General features: G+C 44.0%; 1 protein-coding gene across 1 annotated transcript; it reads right to left on the bottom strand.

The window, feature by feature from the left end:
• Positions 1-318: 318 nt before the first annotated feature.
• Positions 319-5,460, bottom strand: ears2 (glutamyl-tRNA synthetase 2, mitochondrial). The gene is made up of 10 exons (XM_031863220.1): positions 5,121-5,460; positions 4,471-4,626; positions 4,142-4,331; positions 3,835-3,985; positions 3,371-3,692; positions 3,112-3,220; positions 2,325-2,478; positions 2,002-2,132; positions 1,732-1,867; positions 319-597 (listed from the first exon to the last, which is right to left on the bottom strand). Exons 1-10 carry the CDS (start codon positions 5,251-5,253, stop codon positions 496-498), a joined length of 1,584 nt encoding a protein of 527 aa, XP_031719080.1. The 5' UTR covers positions 5,254-5,460; the 3' UTR covers positions 319-495.
• Between the last annotated feature and the right edge of the window lie 5,117 nt (positions 5,461-10,577).

The raw sequence follows: 10,577 nt of genomic DNA, 5'->3' as shown, positions 1-10,577 counted from the left end.
ATTACTCGAATTTGACATCTAAAAAAACAACAACTATAAGAGCTATTACTTAATTTATAACAGCTGCTTTCAGTGTCCCACTATTGGCATGACGGAGGAAAGCTAAAATGTTTGGTATTGATGACTTCTTGGAAAGGCTTTTCTTGTGAATGTACTATACATCCGTCTGTTATAGTTTAAAAAAATTAAAATAAAACGATTTGCAGGAGAAAGCACAAGAAAATTTGCATAAAAGTACAGCGGGTACTTCCCGTCCTCGGCTGCCTGGTCCTGTAAAATCTCAGAGATGAATAAAACACACAGACCACGTGAGAACAATCAGTTTTCATCCCTTTTATAAAACATTTATAATAATTCAAGTATTATTCAAATTAACTCAGTGGAGTGCAGCAGGTTTTAAATGTGTCCCAGTTAGCTTTGGCTGAATCAGCAGGTGATTTCACGTAACTCTCCACATACTGTCTTCAACAGCAGCTCGTCTTCATCAGGTATCCGTTAGGTTTGACTCGTCTCTGAAAGCAGCGCGAGTTTCTGGAATCGATGGCTGATCTCTGCGGGCCCCAAAGACACCATCATCTCGGCCACACTGGGCCCCTGCTGCAGGTTCAGGGGAGAACAGATGATCGGAGGTCAGTGAAGTAACGCAATCAAACCGGACAGTCAGCAAACAGGCCGTAACCTCTGTGAGAAGCAATCAGAATATACTTCCTCTTTCCACATTCTCTCTGCAGCAGGGTTACTGTGGTGAGTGAGTCACAGCAGGGGTTCTGAGGCTTTAGTCATTACTATCATTTTTAAAACATGCTATTTTAGAGTTTAGCTTAGTTATGCCATGGACAGAAATACAATTTAAAAAAAAAAAAAAAAAAGGACTTGTGCAATGTAAACAGTCCAGCAAAAAATGTGTCATTTTTGATGAATACAGCTAAAACTGGTTGGATGGATTGCAGAGGTGGAGTTTGAAAAATACAGTTGCAGGAATGAAAATAGCAAGTGAGCTGTAAAAAAAACGATTAAAAAGGATGTTATCAGTTCCTCTGAGAGTCAAAATGATCTTAAAATATTACAATGCAGGTGCTGTTACTGAGGCAAACAGAACAATACCGATGGCAATAAAAGGCTCAGAAAAGCTGTTCATCTTTGATTTGTTAACCGAGAGAGCAGCCGACAGAATGAAGCTGGATTTCTTCTGTTGATGCTGGAAAAGTATGATCACAAGCTATAATTTAGATCATTTTATGGAGATATTGTGAGGACTGGACATAACTGCATACTCTTGTGATTAATATTGGGACTGGAACGAAACACAGTGAGGGTAGAGCACCAAACAAGACACAATCCCCTGTGTCGGCACAGAATCAGCACCGCCTTAAAGGCTCGTCGAGTCTGATCAGTTTGAAATAAAATCTCCATGCAGCAGAACCAGAAATATTGCATTTTTCACTCCACACATTGTTCTTAATTGTCACAACCTGGAGCCTACATTACCCACAGTGCAACTTAACCATAGACAATGACCCACAATGCTGAAGGGTTGATGCATTTTTGTTTATGGCGTACTGGTTACCTCAATGGGATTTTTGATGCATAAATGCACGTGCCAGAAGTAAAAAGCCAACTTTAGGCTGTGAAGAAACTACACCACGGTGGCAGGACTTCAAGTCACCACCACTAAGCTGTAGTGTTTGTGTCACTATCAGTCTTAAAAATGAACATGTTGCGTTCAGGTACCTGCAGACCACTGAGAGCCAGACGTAACAGCTTCATCACTTCTCTGTATTTGGTGGCTTTAATCTGCTTAGCCAGAGTCTTCAGATCTTTATTGAGGCGATCCACTGCCAGCTCCTCACCTCGCTCAGCTATTAATCTGCAATGCACACATGCACATGCACACACACACACATGCATACACACGCGCACACACGCGCACACACACACGTTTATAATCCTGTACGGTAAAGTGAAACATGCAGTTGGAGAGATTTAACTAATACCACATACTTGAGCACTAATGAAGCAATGTGCTGGGCCTCTGTGGTGAGCGCTGCCACCTGCTGGCTGGAGACGGAAGGACGAACCCACAGGTAAGAGTAAGCGGGACTCACAAGCTCCTTAAGGGAGGATATGTGACCCTGTAGAGAGGGGAAGAGACCAGTTTTATTATTACTGTGAGAGACACGGCAGCAGTATTGAGACATGAGAGTAGAAGCCACGTCAGATAGTTAACAACTTTAAGCATCTAACATTTAGCATGTTAAAAATGTAATATGAACACATGGTAACATGGTTTGAATACATATTTGTGAGTATGCTGTTGTGGTTACCTTACGAAGATGCAGCACCCGCCTGATATAGTCCTCATGCAGTACTTCCTCATCCTGGATCTGTGCTGTACAGGCCTGCTGGATCTGTCCCTGCAGATCTCTTATCAACAGAAGACACTGCTCCTCATCTTCAATACGGCGCTTCAGGTGAATTCTGCCCCAATCAGAGAGTTTACTGATAAATGAACAATTATCTTCATAAGGGAAAAAATAACAACCATGTTAGCATCCCTATGAGGCTGCACATTACCTAACAGCTTAAAAGGTGGCAGCAGAGGAAGAACATGTTGATACCCAAAAGGGTTTATCGGCTATACAGCGGACATTGAAAGAAAAAAAAGGAACATTTTAGGAAATGCGCTTATTTGCAGAGGAAGATGACTCATAACTGTCTGGTAAATATAAAGCCACGGCCAGCAGCCGCTTAGCTTAGCATGAAGACTCAAAACAGGAGAAACAGCTAGCCTGGGTCTCTTATAAACCAAAGTTTAAAAATGACAGTTTGTGGTTTTTTGGGGGGTTGATGTGGAGGAGCATTTCGTGCCTGGTGCAGCAACTTCCTGAACTTGTCTCCATTGGTTGGTTGCCTGATGACCTCACAGAGATAACAAGACTCCAGGAAGTCACTTAGTTCACATAAGACAATAATAACATGATAACACAAAACGCCTTGTTGTTTTTACACTTTGATTTCCAGATGGAATGGAACATGTGAAATGGGAGGGGAGGGGGGCTCCGGTTTATTTATGATAAACATGACAATACAGTACAAAGAGCTCTGACTTACCTGTTGAACTCTGGTAGTTTTTCCAGGTCTAACAGAGCAGAATGTGTTGTGATCTTTGAAGGGTTAAACTCAGAGATCAGTTCATCTATCCTCCGTCCAATTCGATTGGCTGTAAAGCAACACAAGTAATTTAGAAGCATGTAATCCTTGTATTAAGGCAGATCTCTGTTTCTAGACGTAATCGTAAATGCTAAATATGTGTGCAATTAAAAGCATCACAACAAACGCTTCTGTTCATTCCCTCTCCTCCGTCACTCACTGTTGAATCCAGACCCACAGTTGGTGGTGATGTCCAGCAGGGCCTCGGGCAGGACTCCGTCTCTCTGGAAGCTCTGAATGAAAATATCCCCCTGCCTCTTGGACAGTTTAGTGCCGTCTTTGTTCATCAGGAGCGGCAGATGTCCGAAGGTGGGCGGCTGCCATCCAAGAGCCCGGTACATGAGGAGGTGTTTGGAGGTGGAGATGAGCCACTCAGACCCCCGTAGCACGTGGCTGATCCTCATGTAATGATCATCTACTATGTTAGCAAGGTGGTAGGTGGGGAAACCATCTGCTTTCATCACTACAGGGTCGCCCTCCACCTAAAAAGAGGACAACAAATGTAATAATGCATAACAACAGCAGAGAGAAAGGGAGAATTGATGGACCTCACAACCTTAATATATGAGTGACTCTATCAGACATAATTTAGTATGAACCCCACTGAAACACTACAAATCTGACCTGGGCCACCTCGTGATAATTCCTGCCAAAGATCAGATCCTGAAAAGGCTCGACACCTGCATCCAGACGAAACCTGATCACATGTGGCACTCCCTGAGCCAGTTTCTCCTGGACCTGCCCGGCCCGGAGGTGACGACACCTGTTATCATACCTGTGGGGGGAGAGAGAGAGAAAGAGAGAGCACGACACAGCCGCTGCTTTAAATCTGACGAAAACGTCCTGAAGTACGGCTGTATGTTATCTTCAAGCCTGTGAGAGGATGATGAGGTGAAACTGTAAATCACGTGTGCGTTCGTGTTGCAGCCACCTCGGCGTCTGTCCCGTCCTTAAGGCCTCTTTTTTTAGCAAGTCGAGTCTCTGAGAACTGCAGAAACAGCAGTAGGCGTGATCGCTCTCGACAAGCTGCCGGGCAGTCTGACTGTAGAGGTCCAGTCTCTGAGACTGCAGGTATGGACCGACCGACCCACCTCGACGAGGACCCTCATCTGGAGGTACACCTGGAGGTGAGAGGGAGCTTAGGTAAAATCCCAAGAATGACTGTAAACGGGGACATTTTATTAAGATATTATTCAGTACTAAATGTACTGATCAGATTGATCCAATAACCGTGATGGATCACATGACTTCAGAACCTACCGGCCCACTCCAGCATGTCCTCGATGGACTCTGCAGCACCAGGTACCAGCCTGCTCTGATCTGTGTCCTCCAGGCGCAGGATGAACGAGCCGCCATACTTCTTGGCAAAGATGTAATTGTAGAGAGCGGTTCTGAGGCCTCCGAGGTGTAAGAAACCTGCAGCACAGAATAATGTATAGTTACAACATCAGAATAATGACAAAAATATCCAAAGAGACTGTTTTTCAGATGCAGAACAATATTAATAAAGAGAAAAAGTTAACTAGGCCTGCAGCGAGTAGCTTGAATCCTGCGCAGCTTTTCTTCTTCATTCTGTTTAAACCCAGTATTTCTGCACAGTTGGTACTAATATCATGAGTAGTATTCATTTGAACAATTAGATTCCCGTGATGGCTGTGTAGGATTGTTTCTGACTCGTGTTACCCAAAAATTCATATTAACTCCAGAGAATTGTGTGGTCCAAAAGCTAAAATATATTGAAGGTGAGCATTCATTAACTTTCAGGCCTCTCTCGCTGGGAGGAGCTGCTCTATTGATCTTTGATGGGGAATGTGTGGTGTGGTAAAAAGATGAAAATTGACCCAGTTGCCAGCTATCCCTCTGGATGACCTTACAAGACAGTTTGACAGTATTCAGGTTGAGGACCTTACCTGTCGGACTGGGTGCAAACCTGACCCTCACTTCACCCTGAACCGTTGAGCAGCGTCTTGTAGCCTTCAGCTGGAGTTTAACCGGCCTGTTTCTGACCGCTGACAGGCACCAAACACATCTCAACTGCATCATATTACAGTTTTACATTCGCTAAGCTAGCTTCCAGCTTCGTAAATGTTGACGACAATTACTGAAACTGCATTTCAACGACAGCAAAACAAAAACACGAGACCTTATAATACCAAAAAGTTGTCCCTCACATGTGTACAGTCTGTGGTTCGTAGGTTTGGAGGCGTTTGTTTGGGTCAAACACGATTTGAGGCTTTTTTTCTTCTTCGTCGAAACAGGACCGGAAGACGAGTTGAGCGTCCTGAAGGAGCCTACTGCCACCCAGCGGAGGAATACATAATTTCTCCTTCTTTATTATCAAATCCACAACAATTACAAAGAAGCAGTCGTTGGCAATGGAAATATTGGATTTCAGGCTCCCTCCAACAACACTCTGTATATATATATATATATATATATATATATATATATATATATGTTTTTTTTAGTTTTTTTTTAAATAACACAAGCGAAAGTAAAATAAGAATCTCAGCCTTAACGTAGTTTAAAAAATTGGGCTAAAAATAAAATAGGCCTACTTGTACTTTAATCAAGTAACATTTTCCACTATATTTCAGAGGGAAATATTGTACACTAAATTTGTCTGACGATTATAGTTACTTTTCACATTGAAATGTTATGATGCAGTACTATAATACTCATTAGTAATAGTACACACATCTAAAACTGGCTCCATGTTAACGAGCTACAACATAAAAAATGCTCTAACATGTATTCATTAGTGATAAAACTAATATACTGTAATATTCTATAATAGGTACTCGTACTTTTAGTACTTTGACACACTGAAGACTTGCACGAGATGCAAGTATCATGTTTTATTCTTAATGTGAATATAATTCATTTAATCTTATTTCCATATATAAAATGTGTATATACTCTTTGTTGACATCTTATTTTGAAAACCGGATGCTGTCTCACGTCGATCATTCCGCTAACTTGGCAAAGTCCTACACACAACCCGCCTCTCTTATTTTGCAAAAAGACTGAACCAATAGCAACCGTGAGTATTGTTGACTGACACTTCATAGAGCCAATGAAATGGCCAATAGCCAATAGGCTGGACTAGGCGCGAAGCGCGGTACATGCTGTTTCCTGGCTGAGCCAGTGCTGAAACAGTTAATGTGGGGTGTTTTTAGACTTTGCAGAGACTTTGCAGAGTGAATGATGGCGAAACGTACTAAGAAAACGATGCCCACGTTTCAAGAAAAGCGTGTAAAATGTATTGAGCGTGAAAGCGACGAGTCATTGGACGAAATATCTGACGAAGAGAGCCACGTGTCGTCTATTGACTCCGAGGCAGATGCACCGTTTCTGCAGGGAGGAGACAAGTTAGTATTCTTTTATATTATGTAACATATATCTGTACATTTTGACATATATAAGCTTTTGTCTGAATTATGAATTATTCTTGTGTGCATGGGCGGATTATGAGACTGCTTTGGATCAATACACCAAGACTTTGAAGTGGTTAAGCAGCTTTTTGTTGTTGTTTGTAGTCGTTACGCATCTTTGTGTTGTTTGTGTCTTTGTAGTTGTTTTGGTCTTTTGGTAGATTTTTTTTTTTCTTTCATCAATGAAATGCAAAACAACCCTTATTGTTGTGGTTTGGCATTTATTTGTGATAGTTTTATGTTTTTTTTGCGCTGATGTTTAGTGTCCCTCTGGTTGGTTTCCCTTCGAGTGACATTTTATAGGTGAAGGCCAGGAGGCCCCCGACACTTTGGGCCCCTGTGCCCAGTATGCCTGTTCATTAACCCTTGTTTCTCGTGCGTTTCCACAGTGGCGACCTGTTGGAGGGAGGGAGATGGAATGACGCTGACGATCCGGACATAACACCACCACAGCCCACCTTCAGACCCACCCGTACACCAGGCCCCCAGCTCCGACGCAGAGCTACCTACACAGCCCTGCGGCTTTTCCAGCTTTTTTTTCCAAACTCCACTTTACAGACAATCGTCCAAAACACCAATGACCATGGCTCGACTCACTCAACAGCCTCCGACCCGTGGATTGATCTGACATTGCAGGACATGTTTTCATTCATGTCCTTAGTCGTCTACATGGGGTTAGTGAAATGCTCTGCGTTAACTGATTACTGGCGAGGGGGGGAACTGTACGGCTTGCCGTTCCCGAGACGGGTAATGACCTGCACGAGGTTCCTCAGTATCTGCCAGGCCCTTCGCCTCAGTAGCCCGGCGGCGGATGCTGCAAATGAGCAAAAGAGGGGCACAGTAGCCTTCGATCCTCTCTGCAAAATAAAGCCACTCTACCTGGAGATGAGGGACGCCTGCATCAGGAACTATCACCCTAGCCAGCAAATTGCCATTGAGGAGCAAATAGTTGCCTCCAAAGCCCACTTTGGGCCCAAGCAATATATTAAAAAGAAGCCTTTCCGCTGGGGATTTAAACTCTTTGTTCTGGCAGACGTCAGGAGCCGGTTTACGTGGGACTTTTTCGTCTACCAGGGAAAGTTCCAGGGAAACGGCGGCCAGGGTCTCCGCTATGATTCGGTGATGGAGCTGATCGACACGAGGTTGCTGGGCACCGGCTACAAGCTCTTCGTCGATAATTTTTACACAAGTCCCACCCTTTTCCGCGACCTCCTTCAGAGGGGGATCTGGGCGTGCGGAACCATCCACATGAACATAGTCGGTTTCCCGAAAATGAAAAACAGTCTGGACTCCAAATCTCCCCGTGGCAGTATACGCTGGATCAGGAGGGACTCTCTGCTCTTCATCCAGTGGAGAGACGCGAGGAACGTCTTCATGTGTTCAACAATCCACACGGCCCATGCGGAGGACACAGTGCAAAGGAGGATCAAATGTAAAGATGGGCACTGGCTGTTGAAGGACGTCTCCGTTCCACCAGCGGAGAAGGACGTCTCCGTTCCACCAGCGGAGAAGGACGTCTCCGTTCCACCAGCGGAGAAGGACGTCTCCGTTCCACCAGCGGAGAAGGACGTCTCCGTTCCACCAGCGGTGAAGGACGTCTCCGTTCCACCAGCGGTGAAGGACGTCTCCGTTCCACCAGCGGTGAAGGACGTCTCCGTTCCACCAGCGGTGAAGGAGTACAGACTGTATGTACTATTTTTTATTTATTTAAATTAAAATTTAAAGGTTTGGTACATTTTTCTTAATGTTGTTTTTTTTCCTGTCCATCCAGGTGCGTGGGTGGAGCCTCTAACGCCCAGCCAGGGCCGTACAAAGTCCCCCACAGGACCCAGAAGTGGTATATGATGTTCTTCTATCAATTCATGGACATTGCAATCGTGAACGCCTTCCTCCTCCACAAAGACATCGCAAAGAGTAGAGGAGAGACACCTCTGCATCAGAAGGCGTTCAGAGAGAACCTCGTAGAGGAGCTGGCGGCGGCGGCGGCGTCTCCCTCCACAGCCAGACGCGCACCTCCTCTTCCTCCTCCTCATCCTCCACCAAGCGGAGCACACCACAGGCCCGTGCACATCACGGGGCACAGCACCAGTGGTCGGCTGAAGTGCAGACATTGCCATGCGAAGACGCCGGTGAAGTGCTCCTCCTGTGATGTGCCTTTGTGCTTTCTTCCCGGACGTGATTGCTATAATGAGTGGCATGTTGCCCAAGGACTGTAAACGTGGGGGTGTGTGTGTGCGTACGTATTGTTCTGTATGTAAAAACCTTTTTATACACTGATTTCCCAATATAGTATTTGTTTTGACTCTTTTATGTCCACAACGTTTAGTCAGAAGAAGGGGAAATAGGCTGATAATAAATGTGGATACGGGATCACTTTACATTAGGAAAACGCCTGTACATACCCTTAGAAAAAACGTTTTCAAATATAAATTTTCTGTGGGATAGAGCGCTGCAAGAATGAGTCCTAAAACCTATAAATGACTCGGCATTTTTTGCACTCGTCTGAGAGTCAATGGGTTTTTTGGTTGGATGCCTGAAATTAGGTCTGTGGTTAACACAAGCTAATTTAATATCCCTTTTAGTGAATTTTGAAGCTTTAACGAGCAGTGTGGAGTAGGTGACGTTTGGCAGTGAGTAGTAGGACGAAGAGGAAACCCAATGGAGCAGAAAGAGTCACAAATCACTTCCTATCATGCTGATTTCATCTTGATGAAATCCCTCACGTGATTATCAAACCAGTTTAACTCGATCTCTCTGTGTGTGTGTGTGTGCGTGTGCGCATGCATCGACCTGGCTGGTATTGTGCTCCTGTATTCAGAGATGGTTCTGAGAGCTTTGCCGGGTGGTTATATTTTTGATGATTGTTGATTTTGTCAACGCGATAGTCACAACCGAAACCTCACACTATTTGAGCTCACAATGATGGCTGAGGTTGAAGATGAGTGTGGTCTGAGCAAAGGCGCAGGATGTAGGCTGGGGGAGGAGTGACACAATGACTTTGCGCCCCCTCGCCTAATTTGGTGTCGCGGTTGGTGTGATCCCATCACAGGATGGTCTCTGGTGTTCTTGTTATTTCTTAATTCAGGCGTCAAAGCACATTGGCAGACCTTGAAATAATTGTAAGATATATGAACTAAATGAAAGGAAAACTCCTGTATGTTGATCATCTCTGCACGGTCTGTGTTGCTCTCAAAGATAAACATACTCAATCGTTTGTGACTCTAACTAGATTTATTGAAGACATAGCTTATATTATATATGCAGATTCAACCTGCTGAACAATAATAAGATGCAACTTCATACTTTGCGTCTCCATTCTTTCTCTTTTCAAGCTCTCTTTCACTTAGACGTTCATGTACAGAAAAGCTGACCGTCAATGAACGCACATAAACACATGAAACGAACCAATTGCAGTGAGGCAGAAAAAAGCCAACCTTGTCCGGCCCACTTGTGCAGCACCAAAGAGTCAGCCGGCATTAGCTGTGTCATTGTCAGTAACAACACACCTTACAGCAGTTTACTGGTGCACCTGTGTCTCCGGTGTCAACAGCGAGAGAACGAGTTATACGCCGGAACTTTACAGCTCCCGAAGGACTCCAGCTAACACCGAGATTTGGTAAGAAATGTGGCTTTGATTTCATGTCATTTTATATTATATAATATAGTTATAATATATAGTTTAAGTGTTGTTGTCAAGGTTGGATCTTGCTCCTATTTACTGATATTAATTGTATTTAAGATAGAATAAACAGCTTATGGTGTGTAGTGGCAGGTCATACAATGATAGATGAATGCGAATAAGGTAAAACAATCTGTGAAGTAATCACTTAAGGTACCACAATCTGGTCCTTTTTGTTGTGTGAGTGTGTGCTTCTGGCAACAACATGCTGTTTGGGGATTTGAGCAGTGGGAATAATAAATTCTGCCTCATTA

The sequence above is a fragment of the Anarrhichthys ocellatus genome, unplaced genomic scaffold (genome assembly GCF_004355925.1).
Source record: "Anarrhichthys ocellatus isolate YVR2014 unplaced genomic scaffold, GSC_Weel_1.0 scaffold28, whole genome shotgun sequence".
Lineage (NCBI taxonomy): Eukaryota > Metazoa > Chordata > Actinopteri > Perciformes > Anarhichadidae > Anarrhichthys > Anarrhichthys ocellatus.
The sequence above is the reverse complement of the archived record's forward strand: the minus strand, read 5'-3'. Positions and strand labels throughout refer to the sequence as shown.

What these genes read in the sequence shown, in the direction of transcription:
- ears2 (XM_031863220.1), bottom strand. Translation starts at nt 5,253, where the DNA reads ATGATGCAGTTGAGATGTGTTTGGTGCCTGTCAGCGGTCAGAAACAGG. An exon ending in GTTTGCACCCAGTCCGACAG is followed by an intron (nt 4,627 to 5,120) that starts GTAAGGTCCTCA and finishes TCTGTGCTGCAG; the next exon opens with GTTTCTTACACCTCGGAGGC. An exon ending in GGGTGCTGCATCTTCGTAAG is followed by an intron (nt 2,133 to 2,324) that starts GTAACCACAACA and finishes CCCTCTCTACAG; the next exon opens with GGTCACATATCCTCCCTTAA.